Source organism: Dicentrarchus labrax, unplaced genomic scaffold, assembly GCF_905237075.1.
Source record: "Dicentrarchus labrax unplaced genomic scaffold, dlabrax2021, whole genome shotgun sequence".
Classification (NCBI taxonomy): domain Eukaryota; kingdom Metazoa; phylum Chordata; class Actinopteri; family Moronidae; genus Dicentrarchus; species Dicentrarchus labrax.
The window spans coordinates 23,270,660-23,297,688 of record NW_026136707.1 but is presented as its reverse complement, the minus strand read 5'-3'; the positions used below and the strand labels follow the sequence as shown (position 1 = coordinate 23,297,688).

At 40.5% G+C, this 27,029-nt stretch overlaps 1 protein-coding gene across 1 annotated transcript; it reads right to left on the bottom strand.

The window, feature by feature from the left end:
- Positions 1 to 16,340: 16,340 nt before the first annotated feature.
- LOC127366396 (potassium voltage-gated channel subfamily S member 2-like) lies at positions 16,341 to 19,428 on the bottom strand. Its single transcript, XM_051405239.1, has 2 exons — positions 18,927 to 19,428; positions 16,341 to 18,581 (listed from the first exon to the last, which is right to left on the bottom strand). Exon 2 carries the CDS (start codon positions 18,577 to 18,579, stop codon positions 17,140 to 17,142), a length of 1,440 nt encoding a protein of 479 aa, XP_051261199.1. The 5' UTR covers positions 18,580 to 18,581; positions 18,927 to 19,428; the 3' UTR covers positions 16,341 to 17,139.
- Between the last annotated feature and the right edge of the window lie 7,601 nt (positions 19,429 to 27,029).

The window sequence follows — 27,029 nt, the reverse complement described above, 5'->3', positions numbered from 1 at the left end:
TGTGCTTGCACAGTTTACACCTCAGCCATCAAGAAGGCTATCAGTAGTTGTTATTCTATTTTGTTTTTAAGTCTGATTTCATCTTATCAAATGTAAATATTTTTAAGTTTCTTCAGTCCTCTATGACAGTAAACTGAATGTTTTTGGGTTGTGGACAAAACAAGACATTTGCAGACATCCCCTTGGGCTTTGGGAAACAATGATTAACATTTTCACCATTTCTTGATATTTTATGGACCAAATAACTAATTGATTAATCAGAAAATGATCGACAGATTAAAAATAATAAAAATAAGTGTTAGTTGCAGCCCTGCTTGAAGGTCAAGGTTCATTGTAGACTGAAACCTAGCTACATATGATGTTTCTCACAAAATCCAGATTTAAACCAAAGATAATCAGGTCTTTGTAATATTGTAACGCAAGTTGCCCAAAGAGATCAGGTTGGTCTATAAAGTATTTAAAATGTTTTGCTACTGAGCCGATTCACTGAACTTTGTGGTTTACTTTATATTTTATTGTTCTGTATGTCGTTCTGTGAAACACTTTGTAACCTTAAGTGTTCTATAGGCTTTTTATAGAAGCTTATTTTTCACATTCTTGCATAAACAAGTACTGTACCTATCTGTACAAACACATTTGTACACACACATATGCACACACAGGTGTATGCAAACACAGAAACACATGCAGCTCTGTCAGATATGTGGCCATGCTTGTTACACCTTTTTCCTTCATCCACCCAAGGTGTTTTATTGTTTTTGTCAGTTTTTAACACTAATTTCCAAGCAGCACCTTGCTTTTTTTTCTATCCACCTACTTTCTCCACTCATACAAATGAACAATAGAGAACTTTCTCAATGGTAAATCATGCATTACTTCATTAACTTTTTTTTGTAGAGGCCTCAGTCACCTGAGGTTTGGTTTTCCCATCTGGACTAGAAACGACAATAAATAAATGTTTTTCCATGCTTACTGCCTTTTAAATGTTTTTTGATCATAAAGCTCAAAGCAAATAATACAAGGCATAAATGCAAATAGAAAATGTTTATTAATTTGAAATGGAGGCTTATCAACAAGAACTGTGCATGTCTACATTATCTGTTTATGTATTTAAAATCACAAAGGATTTTTGTTATGGAACTCTACCGGATAATCACTCATGAGGAACATTGAACTGTGTTAGTAATAACAGCCCTCAGGCTTTATTAAAGACAAATATGTACTGCATACTGATATATGCAGCCATTTTAATCCAAAGGAAGGTGTATATGTTGCAGTATTCACTGCACAGCAACAACTAATAACTACATTATAAAATTGTTATAACTGTAAAGCTGTAAAGTGCTGATAGTAGTTATTGTGTATGGTGGTAATCTCTGGTATCAGCAAAGTTCTATGTGCCAATCTGAGCAGCACTTAAAGGACCAGTGTGTGAGATTTAGTGGCGTCTAGCAGTGTAATTGCAAATCAAAACTTCCTTGCTTCTCCCTCCCCTTCCAAGCACAAGGGAGAGACTACGGTGGCCATGAAACGACTCTAAAAACTTGAACACTGTAAAATGTAATGATTTCTTTATAACTTTGTCAAGGCTCACATTTGTGCTTATTTTTTTCAACGAGATGCCAATAGAATCAAACAATTGCACCTGTTGGAGACAATTCTACATTACAATTAAAAATCCTACATATTTTTAAAGTACATATACAAGTATTATTAACAAAATGCACTGAAAGTATTAAATAAAAAATAATAAAAGTAAAATCACTTGTTCCATAGAATGCCCCCTGTAACTGATATAGGCCTATTACAGATTGTTAATACTAATGCATCAATGTGTAAGTAGCATTTTATTGTTCCAGCTGCTCCAGGTGAAGTTAGTTCTAACTACTTTGTACACAGTTTAATGTTGTAGCCCAGTTGTTCCCAACCTCAAAGTCTCAAGTCCCTACCAAAGGGTCACAAGATAATTCTCAGGGGTCATGACATGACTTATGGGGTAGGAAAGAAAAAAGAAGTTCCACTACATGAACCTTGTAGCGACCGATAATGTAATAACAGCCAATAATGTAATACCTGCCAATAACGTAATAATTCTGGCCATTTTAAATGTAATAAAGCCAATAACGTAATAACTTGCCAATAACGTAATAACGTTTTTGAGCCAATAAGGTAATAACTTTTTGCCAATAATGTAATAAGTTATTACTTTATTGGCTGGTTATTACGTTATTGGCACAGCATTAAAAAAATCCTTTGAAATGTAATAACTGCAGCCGATAATGTAATAATACATAAATAGGACTCCATTTCTTGGAAATAAAATATTTTTTTGTAGTTTTTGTGCAGTTTGCTCATCAAAAATAGATATAGTGGATGGCATAGTCGTCATATTCATTCATCAACGGTATGTATAAAAACATACCCTGGCTACGTTGGTCCAAAGTGCAAAAATGTAGCGGGATTACAATAATGGTCCTTAAATTGTATGACTGTTATATTTTTTCTGCCTATTCTTTTCATATTGTTTTGTCACATGACTTTCAAGATTTCGACCGTGAGAACAAAAAACATCGCAGACATTTCTCAAATTTTTTGTGAAAAAAATCAATATTGTAAATAAAAACAATATAAATATAAAATATAAAACCTCTTTGTGCCTTATTTAAATGAAAACATCGTTTTTAACAATGCATTTTACTCTATAAGCGTGTCACATGGTTTAAAAAAAAAGTATAATCTTGAAGTGGAGTAACTAGTAACTAAAGATAAATAAATGTAGTAGTTGGGTATACAGTATACAAGTATACCTGAAAATTCAGAAACAGTACCTGAGTAATATACACGGTAACACTGAGTACTGATGATTACTTATGGTCATTATGAGTTCAACAAATAAACGTGAGCTTATTTTTAGTTTAGTCAAAAAATAAGACTCCAACAGTTGGGACTTAATCCCACTCTGAGAGCTGTGGAAAAATCTCAGAGGAGGAGAGTTGCCCGGTTTGGTTCACTGTGGTCAGAGTTTGCGGAGAAGATGTTGGACAACAAGTGGCTGATCCTGTGACTTCCTGTGTGGTTCATCTGTACGCTGTGAATGGCTGACCAGGCAGACAGCTGAAACCACCAATCAATCTCTGAAAGCCTTTTCTGTGGATATCAGGGCAGCCCATTAAAGTCAGGGAGCAGACATCCATCCAGCTGCAGACAGCATGTCGATAGCCATGGCAGAGCCGTGACAGACCGTGCCATTTTTAGGTCGATAATGCTTTAGATCTGCATGGACTCCCTGTGATCAACTGCTCCACATTTCTCCCTTAATGAGCTTCTCTGTGCTGTGTGTGTGTATAAGGTGGGGTGGGGGGTGTCGGTCTGTTGCTCTGTCTGTGTTTGAGAGTCTGGGATGTCTGACTCTTTGTGTGGCTGGGATGTGTGATACGTGACACACGTGTGTGTTTTCAGTCTTGTGTGCTCTGCGAATATAAATTCTTCTCATTATTCTGCAGCCTTCAGAGACTAGTTAATAACCTTTTATGGCCCATGACCCAATTACCAAGTCAAAATATTCTCATGGCCCCAGCAATTAATGCCTTGTCAAGTTGTCATGTATATTTGAATATGGCTTGTATGCTATTTTCACAGGCGTGAAGGAGGCTCCAAAAATACCTCAGAACTATATTACCCAAACATCATTATTGGTTTAGAACCCTCCAATCTGATGACCGTATCTGCATATGAGATGACCCCAAAGTTAAGAAACTGTGCTGTACACATTGATTATGGGGGATGAAAATCAATGGTAGTGTCTTTCTGTAGCCGTCTTCTGCATTTAAAGCAGTGATCTTTGACATTTCTGTATAAACAAATGCTAGCTTTGCTGCCTTCTACAGCGTAGTAATGATTCTACTTTTAGTTCATGAAATGTCAAATAGGTCTTACATTTAATATCAGACAGGTATAAACACCTCATGTGCTTGATATATCTACGGAAGACGTTAGTCTGAGCAATAATATGTCTGAGCAGCAGCTAAGATCCAAACTGCAAGACAGAGAAAAAATGACACCCAAGAACTGGCTACAGTGGCTGTGAAGTGATCTCTATGAAGTGCAGAGCAGAAAGTCACAGCAATGTCAACCTAAAAAAAAGTGTCACCTTGATCATAAAACATGGATTTCACAAATAACAACTTCAGTGACATGAACCATGGGAGTCCATACAGTAGATTCCCCCATAGCCTGCTGTCTATGTTGAGCATTAGTGTTGCCAGTATGAGTCCTATGAACCTCAGAGCCAAGGACGTGCACAAAGCTGGGCTAAAGTTTGCCCTCTTTGGCTGAGCTGCCCCTCTAGAGGACAAAAAAAAAGTTTTTTAGCCGTTGTGGTTGCATAAGTTTGAGTAGCCCATAATGTGGGTGGTTTGGTCCCTTTGTCCCTGGCTGATCAGGATCTATCGTTATCTCTTTCTTTACTTCCACCTAAAGAGCATGTCGAGTAGTTTGTAATTGCCTGTATTGATTATATAGTGTGTGGATATTGTTTCTGTCTTGCATGATCGGAAGCCAATTATTCCCATCGCCCTTCAGCTGAAAATTAGCATCGACAGTGTGACTCACTATGACCCCTGTTAATGACTCCATTGTCCAAAGGGACTATACAGGTTGTTTATTTATTCAGCTTTTTTCTCCTCCAACAATTCCCTGTCTCACACTCATTCAGTAACGGTAAATATCCATAGAAAGCTGAGCTATTCTCTAAATCTGTTTTGTGCCTCAGTACTCTGGGGCAGATTTTTCTCAAGGCGCCTCTTTTGAGCACCCAAGTTGGCTTTGAGTCTAATTATCATGAATCACAGTTAATTTCCTGTATAATCATTGATTGTAGACAAGTGGTCCCACAGTGAGAACCACAAAAAAGGTAGTGGAGTGTTATACAGTCCCAGCCACTGTTAGTTTTTTGACTCATCCTAATGTTTAACAGTATAATTACTGTAGTGGCATTTGAGGACACTTAAAAAAAAATAACAATTGGAGTTGATGTGTAGCATTTTGACCACACTGTGAGACATAAAGCTAATACTATAATATTATAAACTAACAAGACATTTGCCAAGAACCTCTCCTTTATCAGCACAATCAGTTACAGCTTTTAGAGTTTATGTGGTGGAAGGAGAGAAAAGCTGTCAGAGTAATCACCTCCAACTCGATTAGCCTCTTCTCTAAAGCGCTGAAGCTCTCCTTTGTGACAGGAAGCCAGAGGAAGGGAAATGTGACAGTGATGTAGTGATGGTTAAGAATGTGCATCCTTGAAAGTTACCAGAACCTCCACAGTTTAATTACCACTCCATTTCTGAGACGAAACTTTTGCTTTTAGTTGTAACGCTATTGTTCTAATTATACAAAGCAAAGTTTGTTTTGCTAGTAGTTCTTCGTTTGGTCGTCCAAACTTGTGTCACTGTTGAGAGGTGATGTTATTAACCTGACAGATTTTTAATTTTGGTTGCAGTGTGCAGAACCTGTCCATGTTTTTCCACTGATTAGAGCGCAACACCAAATTGATGAACACATTAGTAATTAGTAAAGCAAAACACATCAAGCTTTCGTTAGCAATTTAACAGCTTTGTAATGAATAATGGTGTGAGAACCGCGATGCAGACTTCCCCTTGACCCCCTCCAATTGCGGTCATTGATCACCTTGCTTGTCATATCAAACCACTTCTTCTTCGTTTCAGCAACAGGACAATCCTCAGGTGACACAGCACTCGTTATGTTTTCCACACTCCTTGGTTGTAACAGATCCTTTAATTCCACTGCTGACGTTGTTATAGACTTTTTGATCCCGAGCAGGACTTCAATCCTCAAGCTCGTAAACTGAATCTTTTAACTCTTCTGTACCATCTTCGTGAATGAACTTCCTCACACACAGGCAGGCTGTGTAGCCTTATATAGTATTTTCAGGGCATATTAGTTATGCAAATTTTGATTTCTCATTCATTCAGTCTATCTTTGCCTGTTCGACGTCCGACTCTTCCATCCTACTGAACATGTACCGGTATACAGGGGGGAGGGGATCAGGCCGTGAGTGCAGAGACGCAGAGCCGTATATAGAGACGGCTCTGGTGAGGGGTATTTACGACAGTTAACGTTAAATACAAGTACGCCGCAGCGACTCTAGGGGTAGCTGTTTGACAAAACTGGAAAACTGCATAGTATGCCTTTAAGATAAGAATACAAAAATGTTCTTGCATTAGGCCTCTAGTTTATCTGTGGGTGGGTATATATCTCTTCTACCCAGAGAAGGTATCCTGTTAGGGTTAGGGTTAGGGTAACCCACCGAGCTCCTCAAACTCTACAAACATTCTGAGCTGTGATAGACATTGTCAGAAACAGCAGAAATGTCTCACATACCTCGCTGAAGGAGGTACCAAAAATCCCCTAAAGGTTTCACTGTCAACATTTAGCAATTAGCCAATCCCAGCTTGCACCTGTTGGTCAGCAATGTTGGGTGCGTTTGATGTGTGTTAGTGTGCTCACCGGGTGGTGCGTGAAATCATTGAATTGAATAAGGCTGTGGTTCCCAACCTTTTTCCTTAAGGGACCCCTTTTCTATCATTTAGTAAACTGATGACCCCTGGCTAAGTGTGAATAGTGAACTATATAGTAACTGTGAGAGGTTTGTGTAAAAACTGTTGATTTTGATGAATTTCAAGCAGATTATTTATTCAGTATTGTGTATTTTTTTAAAATAGGTTCTAACAATCATACATATTTAATAGGCTTCTTTTTTGACAAATTCAGTGTTTTATTGTCCCTGACGGCCACTGTTCTATTAGACTATTTACTTCACATTTACTTTTCTCCACAGAAGTGAACCAAATGCTAAGATGAGAGTCCTACTGTGTTTTTTCTTACACCTCTTAAAATCAAGAAGGCCTCATGACCCCCGTGGATCTTTGGTGACCCCCAGGTTAGGAACCACTGGATTAAGGTAGATGCAACTTTTTTTATAAACTATGCCCAGTGAAGCAGACTTTTTTTTTTTTTACAAATAATAATGAGCAACTTCAGATAGATTAAATATTGGTTTCCATCACATTATTATGTGCTTCCCTGAATAACGTAGATTATTCGAATTTAGGTACATCCCTAATATTAGAATGCTAATCTTAGCATTTAGCTCAAAGGGCCACTGTAACCACAGCCTCATAGAGTCACTAGCATGGCTAGACTTTTAATCCTGTTCGTACCTTCTTGTGCATATCTTACTGTTAGTTGCTCAATTTTAGCAAATGTTTGACTTAGCTACGAACAAAAGTGTAAGTCCAGTTATAGCTGCAACCTCGTCTCCTAAGCATTATGTTAATATGCAACTATATTGCATTGGGAGTTACTTTTTAAGAGTAACCTCCCCAACCTCCATACAGTAGCTTCACTGTTCATTCAACTAACATATCAAAGTTACTTTTCCTGCATTGGGACTGAATATACTAGCATTATAGTCAAAGCAAAATGGCTAAAACAAGATAACTCCACATCAACCTAATTTGCAGGAAGTTGCTGTAAAGTCTGAATCTGGTAATAAAAATGTAGCAAGATGCCATTATGGTTACATAATGTCTCTTTGGTAGCAGTTTACATCATTTGAATTTTTCAAAACATGATTTTATAAAATCATTTTAGCTGCAACCTTATCAAAAGCAGTTATTTTCAACCAGAAATGAATGTGGAGAGATCACTGCTGTATTGCCTCCTTGGGGACTTCCACCCTGCCTGAGGTTGTTTTGCCTCTTTACTGCCACAAGGAGAACGTAACAGAAAAAAATGACATTAGACTCCCTGAAATGGATAATTAGTTGCCTGATCTCAAGATGTATCAAGATATGCATGTCTGAAAAACAATGCGGTACAGTGATCTTCAACGTGAAGTGAGCTGCTTAAAATAGATTTTTTGAAACATTGTTGCAGACTTCCAGGGTGTAAGACTCTCCTGTAAAACAACAGATAATGGTAGCTTCTGACCTTTGCAGATATGATGGTGTTGTGAACGCTAAAGCAGCAGTGCTGTGGTCTTTTGCTTTATCTCCTCGTGCCAATAACATATAATGTAAGCTGTAGAATTAATGCTCATCTTATATATATTATATTTTTTTGAAGAAAAAAAAGGTTTTGTGACTGAGGATGAAAGAGAGGACCAAAACAAAAAACTTAGGACAGTGTTTGAAGAGCAGACCTTATATTCTTCCCTTCCCTATCAGGTCTGAAAGGGGAGATGAGTTCTTTGTGGAGTCTACAACATATCAGCAGTGACAGACTGTCATTAGCTCCACATCCACTCATCCTCTCTGTTGTGTTTAGAGCCCAGTGGCACCACCAAACAGAAGCAAATACATTCATGGCTCTGGATTAAAAAAAAATTACATTCCTGGCTGAGAGATGGAGTAAATCCCATCCACAACAGAGAGCGCTTTCTGAGGAAATATCAACCATCCGTCACCATCTCCACAGCTGTGAGAGGCTTAATTAATGGTGACCTTATGATTGAATGTGTGAGTCCTCTCTTGCATCAGGAAAAGGTGTGTGTGTGTGTGTTTCGAGTGCTGAGTAGCGCCCATGAAAGAGTAATGAGCTCCTCCAAATGATGCATCAGTCCCCAGTGGCTCTAACAGATACAGGGGAATCCAATCTTTTACGCAAGGAGTATTGGCGTGACATTTCACCAGAAAGCAATCGCCACCATCTGCTTCACAGAGGTGGTGTTTCTTCCTCCTGTGGTCCCAGGAGGAGAGGCGAGAGCATCATGGAGGTCCCCCTGAAGCTGGGTTGCTAAAGGACCGCAAAGGTCCTGTTGCTGTGTCTTCACTCCACTGCACCCTCCATAAGGCTCAGCACATCCTGGGGTATAGGTGCCTATTCGGTGCATCGCTGCACACACAGATGTGACTGGAATCCAGATAGGTTGTCAGGGGAGACACCTCATCGAAAAGCAGAACACGCATATTCAGAGGTGTGCCCGGGGACACACCAGCCAAGCGGCGCCAGTCTCTATGGTCCACAATGGAGTCTTGCTTAGGTGTGTTTACTCAATTGGAGTTGACAGGCAGCCCAGACTAATATAGATTAGAAGTGTCTGGGGTGAGCAAATTTCTCTGCCTCTGTCCCTAAAAAACCCTCTTAAAACTAAGATGTGACCGTGTCTTCACTTATAAGGACACTATTCAGTATAATTTGATTATTCATTAGCAGTCACACACCAGTCAATTGTGATTTGTGGCATATTTACCGTGATATTAAACTGACATAATGTTTATGAACAACTGCATGAGGCCACTTTAACAACTTTTGAACTGTTACAACCTCCATAAAAAATGTAATAAGCACAATAAAAATACACAGCACTGTTCCACACTCACATTAGCAGATATATGGCCCACAGGATGCTATAATGATCCATAATGGGAAGCCATCCATCTGTATTCTTAAGTTGTTTTCTCAGATTCACACCCCCGTTGCCTCCGGTGGGATAATGATAAACAAGAGGCAGCGTCTCCCAGCTGGTCCCTCTTTCATCTTGGGTCGCTGAATAACCCGGAAAGAATGCTCGCAGTGAGTGAATCCTATCACTTGAATTGAGAATGATTTTCCACCTTTAATCGCTATCAACATAATCACTCTCTTACTCTTTTCTTTCTCTCTTTTCTAGTTATCTCTTTTCCTTGCAACTAAAAACCACATCCCTGTGAGAACGCCACCTGCATGTGCTGGGATTTTATTAATCCTATTTCAGGGTAGCAGAGCAGAGATGCAAATGTAGATGTGGGCCACACAAGAAAACAATTTTGACTCATTAAATCACAAGCTGATAATTACACTTATCTGCAATAGTGAAGTAATAACAAGTAAAACAGATATCATAAAAGTTGGAATGACCAGTAATTACTAAGTAACCTTTAATATGTGGAAATTACTGAGTACGATGCAAGCTTTAAAATTAAGATTTAAAGTGCTTTCACCCTCACCACTCAGTGTAAAGTCTAACTGCTGCAGGCATCTGTTTTTAGGAAAATAAAAGCTTTGAAAACTGCTGTTGAATTGTACAACAGCTGCCCAGCACCAAATACAGACAAAGTTGGCAACTAGCATAGTGGAGCATTTAGCAGCTGAAGAGCCAGATCTAAGGAGTTTGCTAAAAGGAGAAGGAATACTGATCTGATATCCTTGCTGTACAATCTAATAACTGGTTTTTGGACCTAAATTGCAAAACTGCAACTGGCTGGTGCTGTTTGTCAGTCATTCAGACCAGCAGAAAAGCACCCAGATGGTCATTCACCAACATTTATATGTCAGGGAGAATACCAGGCACCTCCACCTTTACCTTAGCACACAAACTTCCACCATCACAAGCTAACCTGAGATTAGCTAAAATGAAAATGTAGGGCCACTCTGCAGGGCCAGGCTAAAGCTCAGTTTGTTTCCATAATCAGTTTCATTCAGACAGTGTGGTCCCCCCGGAGTGGATGTAGCACTTTGCACAGTATAATTCTAACACCAGGTGGATTTCAAAGGCAATTAACCACAGCAGACAAGGTACAGCACTGCAATTATAACAAATTAGGCAATTATCACCACCATTCCCCAATACTATAGGGGGATGAAGACCTCAGTATTTAGCGAGTTGATGATCCAGTGGAGATCGATGGAGTAAAAGAGGGAGAGTGGGAGGGGAAAAAGGGGAGGCATTTCTAAGAAACAGAAATAGACTTATTATGCTATTATATTCACATCATTTCTCACAATATGTTGTCACAGCCCCTGCTTCTTTCAGGAAAGCAGCCAATGAGTTTCTCACATTCCACAAATCCGATCTGTCTTCTTGTCTTTTCATCTGCTTAGTCTCTACTTGAATAGAATTAAAACACATGTTTCTTGGTGCCTGGCCCTAACTGATGTAAATCATTTCACCGTTTTTTGTCTTTACTTTAAGTACAAGAATTGTACAATTGCCTCTGTGTGTCTTGAAGAAATTTTTCATCACACTCGTCAGTGTCATGAGACTTGTGGTTGAGGGCAGCATGATAGTCCTCCACCTTTGTTCATATTTCTTGTATTATAGTTGCACAACCTTCTACATAATTGTTTTTTTTTTCTGTAATACACACCTTGAGATATCAAGGTTTTTTCAAGGTATTATTGACGTCATCCCATTGGGCTCAGGTAGACTGTCACTGAGGCTCTCAGACACACTCTGTTTAAGCTTTACAAATCAAACTGTCTGCAGCGCTGTCCTTGGCACATCCTCGAGGAAATTGATTCCGGAGGGAAGTAATGACATGCGCACACACACAGTGCATATACAGTGCATGCAAATGAATAACCACACAACACATTACAGCCATAAAGATAAATGGTCTATATGTATCTCCATACCATTCCTCCTCTCTCTTTGAAGTTTGAAGTCTGATTGTGTCTGTCCTCTTGACTCGACACCCTACCACCCATTCAGTCGTAATATTGGATCCAATCTGATTCTGTCTGACTCTCTGTATCACCTGTGTGAGCAGCGGTGTCTGAGAAATACCTTTAGTTCAATTTACTCTGGGCTGTGTGTGGGTGTTTGTTGGCATATGTGTTCCTTCACAACCCAATTCTGGACTTCAGGAGACTTTTTCTTAATTGACACAGGGGCTCCTGACCTTGAGCTTGAGAATACCCAATATCTTCCCTCTCTTTAGAGAGGGAAGATATTGGGTTGGAGGGTCAGAACATATAGATGCTGTCTCATTCTCAGCCCTCATGAGATAACGTCTCCTCGTTATGTTTCCACCAGGACCGCTGATTTAGCTGCACTGCTACTGAAATGTAGTGAGTCATGCTCCAGGTACTGAAGAGTACTGTGACACATGTGATTTATGAGTAGAAACATCTCAGTGAGATAAAGATTCATTGTCTCTATGTGTGCATCTCTCTTTCCCAGGCAATTTTTTTAGACCTAGATGATTTCATGCATGACATAGTGAGAAAGGTGTGTGTGTGTGTGTGTGTGTGTGTGTGTGTGTGTGTGTGTGTGTGTGTGTGTGTGTGTACAGCCTAATACTGTGGATCTTAAAGGGCTTTTGGGAAATTATAGCTACATACCCCTCATTCCAGATAATCTTGCTCCCATTTCAAATTTACCATCATGCACACTGTGGACTACTTGCCCTATATGCAGTCCATAGAAGCTGATGAGTGCATGGATGGGGCTGGATGGTCATGTAAATGCTCTTAGCAGCTGATAATATCCAGGAAGAAAGACAATTTCCCCTTCCTTCACAAGGACTGTCAAATGACCCTTGAGTAAGGCAGTAAAACCTGGAAAATGTGAATTAAATTCTGGCAAACACTGTAAGACAATGCTTTGTCTGCTCTCACAGTTAAGGCAAAGTAAAGGTGAACACCGCCTTCCTAGATGTAAAGTTTAGTGAAATCACTGAGGCGTCTGACTCGCACGCAGCTTCAGCTCAGCTCCTCTGCTTGCACTTAGAAAGTCCTGAAATATACAGGCTTGTGTAATTAAAGTGTTTTGCTCTTACTGCCGCCTCTGTGCCATCCAAACAAAACTGCCAAGTACACTATTACCTTTCTTGGCTGTTGAGAACAAAAATGCATTTCCAGCCTTTTAGGCTGTTTCAACAGGACTAGATGTGGAGTTTCATTATAAATCTGGGAGTTACTGGTAAAAGGTAGGATAGCACTCGCTAAGTGTTGGAATGGGCTGATTTGTGCTATCCATTAGCCAAATTCTGTGGGAACACGATTGCAATTTAGATCCAAAAACATGTGTCTCTGGATGAGTCACTTAATGGTAGCAGACTGAGTGCTGCATTAAAAACAAGGAACGTTAATGGTCCCATTTGTCTGGAATTATTGTCCTTCAGAAGTTCTTTTATGATTAAGTGATTGGGGGAGGTTTTCTGATGAAGGGCTACATGTGGTAGGATTTGTGCTGGGTGACAGTATGAAGTAGAATTTGAGAAGAGAATATGTTGTGATTCTACATTTGTTTGTCGTTCCACCACTTTGGCCCAAACAATTCAACAACTATCTGATGGATTGCCATGAAATTTTGTACATGTATGGTCTCCAGAGGATGAAGCCTAATAACTTTTGTGCTTCCCGGACTTTTCCTCCAGGGGTCAACAGCAGGTCAGATTTTTCTCTTTTGAGCAAAATCTACCAGATGGATTGTGCATAAATTGGTTCCTAAACAACGTATTCCAATGACTTTCCCCTAAGGTCCCCATGAAGCTCACATTTGTGGTTTTGACTGAAATATCTTAACAACTGTTGGATGGATTGCCATGAAATTTGCAGATATTCATGTCCCCCTCAAGATAAATGAATAACTTTGATGATCTTTTTATCAGGCACCATCATCAGGTCAAACATTTTGCGTGTCCAAAACTTTGGTTTCTGACCAAATATCTTCAAAATGAATTAAATTCCCATTAGCCTCAATAATACTTTTTTATAAGTTTGTAATCATTTAGCTCATAGCAGCGCTGTATCGGTTCTAAGACATTTGAATCCAAGATGGCTTTTGTTCTTTTGTCATAATATTTTAAGCAGTTTTAATTGTGTCAAGTCAGCCCAAAGTTTATTCCATCCTAATAAAAGAAAGAAATTCCCATTACAATTAAAGTCCTAACTCCAAATAATGATGTCAGGCTTGTAAATAAACTAAAACTTGATTATCTTCCACCAACCAGAAAAATCCAACATGGCTTTTCTAATGGTGGCATGAAGCAATATGGTCAGCCATCCTTGTTCAATATTACCTGCATTCTGTCTTTGCATCAGATCTGCAGGTGATAATTAGCTATGCCATGATCCATGTAATGAGAGATTATTTTTGGCGATATTCACAGATCAGACATGGTGGGAAGAGGCAGAAAGGGGGGGGGGAGAGAAAGAAACAAGCGCACTGAAAAGATCCAATCTTCCCACACTGTTTAAAGCAAAGGGATAGTAGCAGATGGTAATGTGAAACAACACGGAACCCCTGCTTAGTAACAGAGTTTTATATCACCAATACAGAGCAGACTGGAGATGACGCTTGTGCTGCCAGCTTCAATAAGTTCCCCATTAGACACGCTGTCTGGTATGTTTGTGTACAGTACATTTACACACACACACGCACACACACATTAAAGCACATACACCATCTAGCTCTTATTCCTTGTCAGCTCTGCATTAATGAGCTCAGTGTTCTTACCACATTTTTCAGTATCTTTTCATGATCTTCCTCTCTTGTCTTTGTTCACAGCAAACGTAAAAGGCACCGAACAAATCCAGGCTCATTTAACTTTACAGGAAGATCCGTTTTCGTCAGAGAACATTTGCTAAACAGGAACTCTTTTCATTTCAGAATTAATCATTCAAATAAGATAATTATCCAACTCTTATTGCAAAGCACACCTCTAAAAGCTTTAATGATTACATATGAGACTAATTTTTTATAAAAACTCCTTAATGTGCCCCTTTCTTTTTGCATGATGAGTCACAAATTTGAGTCTTGATGATCAAAAGAAATGGTTGGACTGGATTTAACAGTTTGCCGGTTACTGGATTTGAAGGAGGAAAGCAGACTTTTTTGCCACGGCCTTCCTCTAATGACCTGAGCTACCATCTGTACTCAGCTGTGTGCCAGGCAGGATCTGGGCCCTCCTTACATCTATCACCACAGTCAGAGGGTAATGATACAGGCGAGCCAAGGGGAGGCTGTGGAGGGGCCAGACATCTCCATCTTCCTCCTCAGGAGTCACAGTGACCTACACACACACACACACACAAACTGGACTTGGATGACATTGGCTAAATCTACTAATCTCGTCACTGTTTCTCTCACGCCTACAGTCCCAAAGTACATTTAGATCTTCCTCCAAATTCTATAATTACTTTCCTCTCCCTAAGAGGGAAAAGGTTAGCTACTGTTCTTTTTTGGTATGCCTCTGTTGATATGTTAAAATGTCACCCACTGTCACTGTGAACTCATTTACTGATTTTTCCATGCTAGTTTGCCGCGGTGTGGTGTTTTGGATTTGCTCCCGGGGGGAAAGCCTTTAAAGGTTTAGGAGTAAACAAAAGGAGACTGATATAATTGGCCTCTAAGGGTAAATATTATTTCAAATGAGCTCCCCAGAAATACTTGGAAAACAACTGGCTATACGTGGATTTCTCATTAGGATTTTGCAAGTGAGCATGACCTTGTTGCCGAAGTGCATTGAAATTACCTCTGTGCTCTGTTATTCTTCAATCATCCCTTGAACGAATCAAACCTCAGAGTTCTGATAACGTTATGATTTCATATGAACTCCCAAGAGCTCTGTGGTATTCATAGAGATTTTAAAATGTTTTTATCCGTTATAGTAATACATTTATGGCAGTAACTTTTTTTTTAATAAGAAAGGTGACATTAAACTATTTTTATTTTTGTCGCTGTGAGTCCTTTGGGAGTTCCTGCCATCATGAAGCAATCCTTGGTTTTGTATTTTTGCTGCTCAAACTAATTAGCTGTAAGTACTAATATGTACGATACTTCTGCCTGTCTACACATATTAATCTGGAGACAATGAATTTCTAGTTATCCCCCGTCCACTGGAGCAGATTAGTTTGGTTGCTCAAGTCATTGAAATGTGCATAAATGTATGAATTGTCTGTAACTTGAGAAAAACAAATCACTGACAGTGATAAAGGTGCTACAGTGCTGTTTTTGTCCAATCACAACCATGTTGATGAAAGGATATGTCATGTAGAAATAATTTTAAGTGAAATGCCCTGAAAATCAATGCAGCTAACTGTGCAGAATTATGGCATGAGAAAAGAGTTGAGTTTTTAGAGCTGGTGTCTACTTCCTTTAAACTGAAATCAATGCCACTAAGTGAGTGCTCTCTGTTGTATTCCTGCAACTGCATCGAGTGAGAGAGCTGTTTATTGCGAGGCTGACCAGAAGCAGGGAGACGGGTACAAAAACGTCACACTGTCCCAGTGAAATAAGAACACTAGTTTTATCCAGACACCTTGATACTTGACAGAAAAAGGAGAAATATGTAGCCTGTCTCCGCCATTCATTTATTAAGTTTGCAGTCTGGAGACAAGGAGACAAATGACTTGTAGAATGGAAGATTTAAATGCAACAATGAGAAAAGAAAAGGCCCATATCTACCTACTGTATTCTAGATATAGGCAGTGGTAGCTGGTATTTTCCTGCTCAATTCTCCCTATGACGAGCAATATGCAGGAAGCAGGAAAATATGTAAGTTCTATTAGGGTGATAGATTTGTAATCTACAAATATGATATGGCTTTCAATGAATTGTAAAATACCTGACAGTTTATTAGTAAAGCACATCGATTAATAACAATCAACTGTTTTTGTCAACTGAAATGGTGATGCAGCCCCAAAAAATCAAATCCTCAGAATAAATGTGTTCAACATGTCAGCTCTGAATGGTTGTTGCTATGCCTGTCAAACTGTTTTACATATTGTGTCAGTCACCACTTTAAATCCCTCTTCCCCCCTTCAGGCTTACATTTGTTGCCTCAATCAGCAAGACACACTTAGGAAGACGCTAAAAGACCCTCGCTCTGCTGCATATGAAAAACAGGAGGGAGTGCGTTATGTTTTTTGTTGTTGTTTTAATTTAATACAGTTTGCTTTAACCACACATCTGAAGTAATCTTGTTGCAACATAACAATTACACATCAACATTCTTCAAAAGAGATACAGCTGGAGTTACTTTCGAACATATTTGACCACAACAAGTATAGCTGGAGGGTGGACTACAGTGTGACACCGCCTAGGACTGTAAACAACTACAGCATTCTCTCTTTTTAATCATATGTGGCCACATGTTGGCCTATTTGGTGAAGGGCCATACTAATGCACAGTGAAATATCATATTCAGGCTGTCCTGTACATTTGCTTCTCATTGTGACTGACACATATAGATTAACACATTATTGCACTGAGCTACAGAGAGGCAAACGGTCAGACACCAGTGGAAGGAAGTGGGCTTTTTCACCCAGAGGTTTCAGCACTCTGGACAGCTCCTCATGCAGCCACGTTGGATGAACAGTGTCACCCAACCCGACCTCGTTAAAACTGTTTCAGTGTATTGATTCATTCAGACTGTGTTCACTGGGTGAACTCCGGCTCATGTTTGACAAGCTCGCCATGAGGGATTTGACTTTGTGTGCGTAATAGTTCCTCAGGTTGACCGAGGGCACCTCCTTTATCCCCTCGTCGAAATCACAGCTTCTCATGGCGATCTCCAGCTGTTTTTGTCTCTTGTAGAAGAGAGAGAATTTATTGAAAATGAGCGTGATCGGAAGCACAACTACTAAGATCCCGGCCAGGATGCACGCCGAGGCGGTCAGCTTGCCCGCTATGGACACCGGCACCACATCTCCGTACCCGACGGTGGTCATGCTGACGGTGGCCCACCACCAGCACGCCGGGATGGTGGAGAGATCCTCGCTGTCCTCTTTCTCCACCGTGTAGGCCATGACGGAGAAAAACGACACCCCGACGGCCAGGTAAAGAAGCAGCAGGCCCACTTCTTTGTAGCTGTTCCTGAGGGTGGCCCCCAGGGAGCGCAGCCCCGTGGAGTGACGGGCCAGTTTCAGGATGCGGAAAATCCTCATCAGCCTCAGCACTTGCGCTACGCGTCCCAGGTTGGCCAGCGCCGGGCTGCCCTCCACCACCAGGTTTATGAGGAGTGTCAGGTAAAACGGAAGTATGGACACCAGGTCTATCAGGTTTAAGGGGTGCTCGAAGAAGTGCAGAAGATCCGGCGCCACCACGAACCTGGCGACCAGCTCCAGAGTGAACCAGCCGATGCCAAAGTGCTCCACAGTCTCGAAACGGGGGTCCTCTGTAGGTTGCCCCTCACTGTCCAACAGGCTGAACTCACTCATGCTGTTCATGCACATTGTGGCGATGGAGCCAAGCACCACCAGGATGGAGAGGATGCTGATGATGCGGCTGGCCACGGAGTAGCCGGGGTTATCCAGCATTAACCAGACGCGCCTCCGTGCGCTCCCGAGCAGCTGCTTGTCAAACTTGGTGGCGTCGCTGTAAAACTCCAAGAGCTCGTCAAAAGATGAAGTGGTGCTCCCTTCGTCGCTCCTTTCATCCCAGTCCTCCCGGTCCTGGTCCATTTTCCTACAGTGGTAGGCACTGCTGCAGCAGGAGTCGATGAAGAACTCGTTGATGCCCCAGTACTCAATCTCCTGGCTGAAGGAGAAGATGCACAGCTCGGCCATGACGTGCAGCCGCCCCGTGTTGTAGAAATTCAACACGTAGGGAAAGAGCGCGGGGTTCCTGTCGAAGTAAAACTCTTTCTCTGTGTCGTCGTAGTCGTCGCACAGCTCCAGTATGGACTCTTTGGACTGACAGTGGAGTAAACGCGCCAGCCTCGTTTCAGGGAACCGGGAGAGAGTGTCGGACTGGAGACGCTTTTTGAAGCCGCCCACGTTGATGCGGATGGCGGCGTTGTCATCCATGTGAGCCCCGCCGACCGGTTTCCCAAGGACCTGACCCGTCATGTCTGGAGAGGGACACACACACACACAGACGCACGGCGAACAGAAACAAAGAGAGAGTGACAGGAAATATTACATTGACACAAAAACAAACAGACACATCGGCACAAAGGGAGACACGCACTTTCGAAAAGAGGAGAGAAAGAAACGGAGAAAGATAGTGATTTAGAATGTATTATTATCCTTTGAACTAATGCCACATTTGCTTTTTAGAGTAAACGACAAAACGTCCAGTTGTCACAACCACGTGTTTCCCCCCAAATTAAAGCCCACACAATTACATGGAGATGTAAAGATTTCAACCTTTGGCTTCTTCGAAACAAAAACACACGTAAGAACAAAGAACTTACTTAAAGCGCGTCCAGTTCACCGATTCCCCCTATCAGAAGTCTCTGCATTTCAACTCCGGTGACGGCATATTGCAGTTTGTGGCCAAGTTATGGCCCTATAATAAACGCGGAGACCTCTGTCCCCTGGAGTCCACACAGGCGCGCCTGTCAGGTTGATTTTTTCAGCCTGGCCAGAAGAGGAGGAAGACGCCTCTTCCAAAGGGAGTCGGTGTGATGCTAAATATGCTGTTGGCTCCAGACAGAAATAAATTGACGCTCCTTCCTTAAATCTACCTGAAGGCATGGTAGTCCTTACATCCTGCGTCCGCCGGCGTGTACACCTCCTTCAGCTACAGGTATCGGCTACATTTATAACAGCATTCTGGGAGCCATAGGAACTGATACACGCCCTGGCAGCCGCTTTTGCTTGTGCGAGGGAATTCCTCTCTCTCTCTCTCTCTCTCTCTCTCTCTCTCTCTCTCTCTCTCTCTCTCCCTCCCTCTGACTCTCTCTCTCTCTCACCCCCTCTCTTCTTTCTATCTGTTGCTGCGCAGCAACACGTCGCTCTCCCTCTGCGCCGCCCTCCCGAAGTGATCTCAGCATCGCGTTGCTGAGGGGCGAGGCGCATCTCCGGGACGAGAGGGAGTCACCAACTATCGAACACACGGAAATCACTGGAACCACATCAACTGAAAATAAACTATGATGCGTTTCCACTGTCACTGTGAAATAAGCGCCTAATGCCAGCGATCTCCCCAGAAGCTTCACATTGCTAAATAACAGTGACGCCTTAACAAACACACATTATTGTAATAAGATCACCACACAGTTCCACAGATTATATACAGAATACATAAAGATTTCTTTACTTCTATAAAGTTGAACAACTCACAAAAGAATGATCGATATATCTTGGCTTAAAAATCCCTAAAAAATTACCATGATGCAACTCAGGTGCTTCTTCCATTAGATCTTCGATGCCAAGTACACCTTGAAACTGACTCCCCCAGTGTGTAATGCAGGATTTCCATTAAAAATGTGTCATCTCCAAGCCCTGGTCGAGATAACCCTTTCAGACCTCACAAAGCTCCTCCAGAGCAACAGAGCAACTGTTTTCACGGGCTCAGAAGTTACAGCATGGTCTGAACTTTCTGTCTAAAATCAGTGGAGTGTCCTTTAATATTACTATAGAATAAGCCTGTTGGGTACCACAGAAACAGTATGAGTGTACTGTGAAAACATCCCACTACACTAGTAAAAAACACTGCTGTTGTTTTTTTTTTGTAAATGCTTAAAATGACTGATGCTTTCACACAAAGGTTACCATTGATTGTCTTGTCTTTGGTCATTGATCACACGCATTCACTGTCATGCAGTGTGGATCAATAGAAGTATGACATTGCCGACGTCTCCTTACTTGATATACTGTTTTCTAATCCTCACTGCAGTTTTTATGAGAGCTTTGTTGTTTGGTTCCAGAAAACCATTTGCTTTCATCACTGACCACCATCACCATCTCCACCATTACCTGCATCTCCTTTTATCAGTTCAGTGGCGACATCATTAACAGCCCTGTCTAGCAGAACACAAAGCCAGTGTTAAAGCTGCGGCCTTGCAGAACAGCCTTACTTTTATTGATTAAGTGTTGAAGGTTTTTCTTTTGCACGTCTCAATGTGTGTAATGAGGTAATTGCAGGTGCAGACAAAAGCTGCCTTATAAGAATTCTCTTGTGTGCGTGCTTGTTAGTATACCATCAGTTAGCCTATTGTCAGTGGGCATATTGCACAAAAGAAAGGTGTGATGCTGGTAAATTGTTCATTACGTCCAGAGGTTTATGGTCTAAGCCGTTGAGTCGACACTGAAAAAAAACTTAACATTAGAGGCCTTTTGGTTTGTGGTGTGAGAAATACACACGTGGCCAGTTCTTATTCCCAACACAGTTTTAAGAAGCCACTATAAAGGCTGCAGCACTGCCACTTCATTCTGTTGAATGAGAAGACCTAAAGTGAAGGCTTTAATAGCCGCTATTGCTCCCTCAGGCTGTGCCACTGTGATCATATCTCCTTTGTTTACTGACCACCCTGGTTAAGTCACCAGGCTTTTTGCATTTCAAAATACATTCAGGATCATTGGAAGCAATTTCCTGCTTGCTGTATTGGATTGCAGTACTTGTTTAGAAATATAACCATAGGCTGCAGGCAGCACTGGAACTGTTTACTCCTAAATAGGATCTTTCACTCGCAGATTTTTTTTTTACTCCCAGGCAGCTAGCACATTAATATTTCATTAAATTTATTTTTCTCTCAACAATTGCAGCTTAACATGAGCATGTTAAGCCCATGAGATAGCCTGTACAGATTGGGTCTTTACAGTTGTTTTCACACATGCCATCTTCTCATTCCAGATGCTTTTAGGCATTTAAAACTAAAACCTATGCTCTTTAGGTACTCCAGATATGGTTATATATATCATTTTATAGGCCTCTACAGATCCTCTACACCCTCTTGCAGCAGATTTGTAGGATTTGGGAAGCTTAACAAGAGCCTTGAACGCACACACAGCCACTCTCTGCTGATTACAATACTGTGAAATTACAGACTTTTTCTTATTAATACCCCTCACTTGTGGGATCCATCTGTGGCTGTGTGGGAATGTTGTGCAATGATTATAATCCTATTTAGTCTATCAATATCCTCGTCCAGCAGGGTCTTATTGAGTGCTTGGTTATCATTCTCTGTTCACTGAGATTCCTTGATGTTTTTGAACTGTATTATTCTGATTATTTCTCATATTTCCCCTCACTGTGTGGGAACGCCTTATAATCCCATGTTGGCAACAGCATTCCTTTACTATGGCACATTTTGGATGGCAGATGTCACAGCTCTAAGGATTATTAGGTGACAGTCAGTGTTTATCCTTTACCTGCTGAGAAATGTTCATTTTCCGTGCAGCATATCTGATTTAGGTGACAATAATGGGTGTCTTCTCACTCTGCAAGCTCCATCAGTCCTGAAAGGTATCTCTGATGGCACTCACACACCTCCTCAGATTTCATTAGCGTGGGTGAAAGAGCTTGATGTTTGTAATAACGAATGTCATCAGGACTTTGTTCAGGATTACTGAGGCGGTTCGTTCTAAATTATTTGTGCTATCATCTGCAGATTATTCACTTTCTTCTTTTCATTGAACTGGGCAGCTTTTGATCCATTCTTCTCCCACATGGTTGAGTTTAATGTGCTGCTTTGTGGAGGAGGAACTATTCCTCATAGCTTATTCCTCAACAAGTCTCCTTAGATCTGCTTTCTTATTGATAGCAGGCATAGCTTTTCAAAGAAATCCTTCGGTCTCACTTCATCACGGCAAGTTTGCTATGACAAACTACCAGTGGTGAAAGAATCACTCAGATCCTTTATTTAAGCATAAGTGCTAATACATTGATGTAAAAATACTCTGTTACAAGTAAAAGCCATGCCTTCAAATCCTACTTAGAGGTCCAGTGTGTAACATTTAGGAGGATCTATTGTAAGAAATAGAATATAATATTCATAGGTATGTTTTCATTTGTGTATAATCACCTAAAAATAAGAGTCGTTGTCTTGTGTTTTTGTTACCTCAGAATGAGATGTTTTTATCTACACACACTCGCCTTCTGTGGGGGCCGCCATGTTTCTACAGTAGCTCAGAACGAACGTAAACAAACACTCTAATGCAGCTCAGCCGGGGAGCCATTCATGTTTAAATCCTGCAATCCTGTCACCATCACAAGCCTCTCATCCATGAGTAGATCCACTCTTCCTTCTGCATGGTGGTATGTAGACAGAAAATAGTTCCTACATGAAACTGCTCACACAATGGTCTGAGGATTACCTTGAGTAACCGGGTCATGATTTCTGGAAAGAGACATTGCTGTTGAGTTTTTAAAAAAAATAAAAAATGTGGACGCTTTGAGTAGCCTACCTCAAGCTGAGAGCCATCTGGTTTATATTATATATACTTTATATTGGAAAAATGTCTGACATCTACCTCATCTCTATATCTCCAAAACTCGACAGCTCACACTAAAACAATATAGATGATATAAATAGCACTACAGGTAAGAGTAAAATATGTATTTTTGATTGTGGGGTGAAAAAGTACAGTAGTTGAATAAATGTAGTTAATTTCCATCATTACAAACAATAATGTAAAGTTAAAAACAACAACGATTGGAACTTTTTCTACTGAACTGCGACCTAATCATCTTCTAACTTAAATGATGGGCAGGCTGCAAAAACTGATAAAACAGAACCTGTTTTGGTCACATAAAATACCTCCTGCATTTTCAATCACCATCATCTAGATTCTGCACACTCTTGGCAGGCTTTTATTCACGTCTCATATCTTTTAATGGAGACTTTTGCAGAACCCCAGTATAAATTTAATCATAAAATAATAGACAGCTTTACTGTTGCGTCTAAGCCCTGACAGCTGAACACTAGATAAAGGAAATAAAATGTCCTCAGTATTAAAATGATCTATGGCTCGAAATTCAAGCTCTGACCTTAAATCACAAGAAACAAACTGTTGTGTTTGCCCTTTTGAACAAAACCATGTCGATTTTGGTTTGAAAGATGCATTAGTTGGGTCAAAAACAGTTTAAACTAAAGCCGCTTTGCTGCACGTATATTTCAGTTTAGTTCATTTCCAGAGGAATTTAAATCATAGTGGTTATTTTAAGACTGGGATGTGGAGTAAAGGTTTCTCAGTGAGGAACTGCACTAAGCTCTAAGGGGACCCATCAATTACAGAGTTTTTAATCATTCTAACAGTTTCAAGCCTTCGTTTTCAAATCTCATATTCCATAATCATACATCAATCAGCCCATTTATCCCCTTCAGGGAGCCAAGATGACATTTTCAGACTTTCAGTTAGTGTGTATGAGAGAGATAGAGGAAGGGGTAGATAAAGGGTGGAGGGAGAGGACAAAATGAGAATGAGACAGGGAGGAAGAGAGAATGTAAAAAGAGGATGTGGTTATCTCTCTATCTCCTCTCTCCTTCAAAGCCTGAGGTGCAGGCTCAAGTGAGAGTGTGTAGGAGTTTTTTTTGTGTCGACTAAATCTGCTGCTCCCTATCTTTTGCTCGGCTGCCTTTATCTTTCTCTCTCCTTCTTTTGCTTTCTTTCCCACTCCCTCGCCGCCTTTGTGTGGCTCTCTCAACATTTCACATCCACTCTTTTTCCTCTCTCCTCACGCATATTTCTACGTTTGAGGTCAAGGTTCAACAATATGCTGACCTCATCCTTGAGTGAAAACATCAGGGTGTCATATGAAGCATCGCCAGGGGGAGTCCATAACCGCTGGGGAAAATGCCACAGCCCTCTACTCATGACAAAAGCTGTCAGTCATAGCTCACTGTGAATCCCTGCCAGCACTGATGGATGAACCAGCAGTCTCCGAAGAGATTTACAGAAATAGTAAAAGAGGGGAATCTGTTTAGTCATGTTATTCTGGCATGTGAAATAAAATGTGCTTTCATTCGTCTACTCTCTTCCCCTTCACGCCACAGTAATCACATCAAATGGACCTTGATTATTATGGCAGAGAAAGCTGGCTGACTCAGGACAGAGCGCAGACACTGAAGGAGCAGAATGAATACAGATGGAAACTGAAGACGCGTCCAGCTCTGAGAGTTGTGACTGTCAGTACAGTATTTATACATTTAGCATATCAACAAATTATTACGCCCCCCCCCTCCATCTGATTGCAGTCTATGTGCTCGACATGATGAGCACTAATTGGCTCTGATGTCAAGCAATAATGTAACAATAGCAGCAGGGTGACCTAAATACAGAGGCAGCTCCACGACAATAATTGGAACATTACGATCCTCTAAAGGTAGAGGTCTGCTCACACAAAAGAATGGCACTGCACTGCATGGCTACTTGCAATTTATTTCTGGGGTCCCTCTAGTTCTGACAGTTAGTGCTGGACCACTGTGTCCTCCTGATTCTCTGGTAGCACTTTGCCGTCTGAGGATGAAAGTGTAACAGGATACATTCATGTACTGTGAAGATCTAACAGACGGGAGACACTCGGGTAGCCTTTCAGCAACTTTATTCAACTCTTACCTTTTCCCTTTCTCTACATGCTCCCCACATAGATAAATATGTGGCTTCTGTAAAAGGGGACAAAGAACTGTTGTCACTGATAGTATATTTGGAACCAAAGGCATTGTATTTTGGATTTTTTGATGATCGCTGGTGGCAATTTTGTGTCACGAATAAAGCTCTTACTGCAGCATTTCTGTCACCATTATTCTGCTCTACATTCAATTAAAGGTCCAGTGTGTAACATTTAGGAGGATCCATTGGCAGAAATGGAATTTAATATTCATAGGAATGTTTTCATTAGTGTTTAATCACCTGAATAATAATCTTTGTGTTTTCATTGCCTTAGAATGAGCTCACCGATGCTGTGGGTTACCTTCCATGGAGGCCGCCATGTTGAACCACCATGTTTCTACAGTAGCCCAGATCACTGGCTCTTTCGTGTTTTGCAGCCACCGTAATATCTCCTACACACATTACAGCTCGATCTCATTTCCAGGTCATCAAATACAGAGTTCAGTTAGTTTCAATCTGCAACTCTACTGCAACATGCTAAATAACCAAACTAAATTCTACACACTGGTCTTTTAAGTAAAGATGACTCATTCACTTTGACATAGTATGTTGCCAAAAATGCAAATGTTTGCGAAAATGTAGTGGTTTGCAGTAAAAGGAAACAAACTGAATTATAAAAAACGATATATATATTTCATATTGTTTAAAAAACAGTGCTAGTGTTATGAAATAATTATTTGATGATTGATTGACTGAGTTGGGTTTGCTGTGATTTGAGTTAGTGTATGTAGAGAGTTATATTTTATCTTAAGTATATGTAATCTCTGAAAACTGTATATGCCTACAGAAAGGACTTCTACCATTCAGCCTTTGTTGACCTCTCTTTTCTTCTTCTTTTTAAACTGAATCCATGTTGTTGCTGAGAGTTATCCAACTGCTACACAGTTTCAGTGAACTCCCCCATATAATATATAATAGTATAAGTATAATAGTTGTAGATTGCTTGTTAGTATTATAATCTCAGCATGAAGTGGATGTCGATCAAACAACTACAAAGAGACACAAAGCGATCATAAAGTGAAGCAGAACAACTACAAAGACATGCAAAATGTCCGAAAAAAGACACAAAAATGATTACTGAGAGATGCAACAAAAAACAACAAACAAAACAAATAAAAAGAAATACAAAATGACAATAGAAGACACACAACCTGTCATGCAGGGGCTCATTGTCTTACATTCTGCGGCTACTTCGACTTACAAATAGCAGCTAATAACTGATATTACATTTTTCATATTACAATATCTAAAGTTTTTTATTGGGTTCTCATTTATTACACTGAATAAACAATTCATAATGTTCCATTTATTATTGCCAAGAATCAGGGCTTTGAAATTGAGTCTTAACAAATTTTTTCCCCATTCAAACGTTTCTAAATGTGCGCCTGCATGGGAGCATCTGGCAAGGGCAGTCCAGGTGCTTATTGTAAATTTAAAACTTATTCAAAGTGAAATTCTCACTTATGTCCAATATATTTGTCATGTATAAACCATCATATGTACCTGAAGATTGTGTCCCTGTCAATAATGATAATGTATCAATCAATATATATAGTCACACTGAGATTTTTATTTAAAATGCATCCTTATACTAATATCATTGGAATATTTATAACTTCGTGTGATAGTAATGTAATGTAATGTAGTAAAGTGTAGCTCATACCAGAGAGAGAGAGAGAGAGAGAGAGAGAGAGAGAGAGAGTGTGTGTGTGTGTGTGTGTGTGTGTGTGTATATGTGTGTGTGTGTGTGTGTGTGTGTGTGTGTGTGTCAGGAAAGGCTGTTTATATTTGAAAGGAAGCAGCAGCCCCATCTGCACATGATAATTTTGTTTATGTTGAGCACACCAGAACAAACAAGCATCCATCATTCATCTATTCACAGAAAGGAAGCCGGATCAGTGAGATCCCATAAAAGACAACACAACAATGTATCTCAGTTCACCCCTTTGACCGTGACGTAC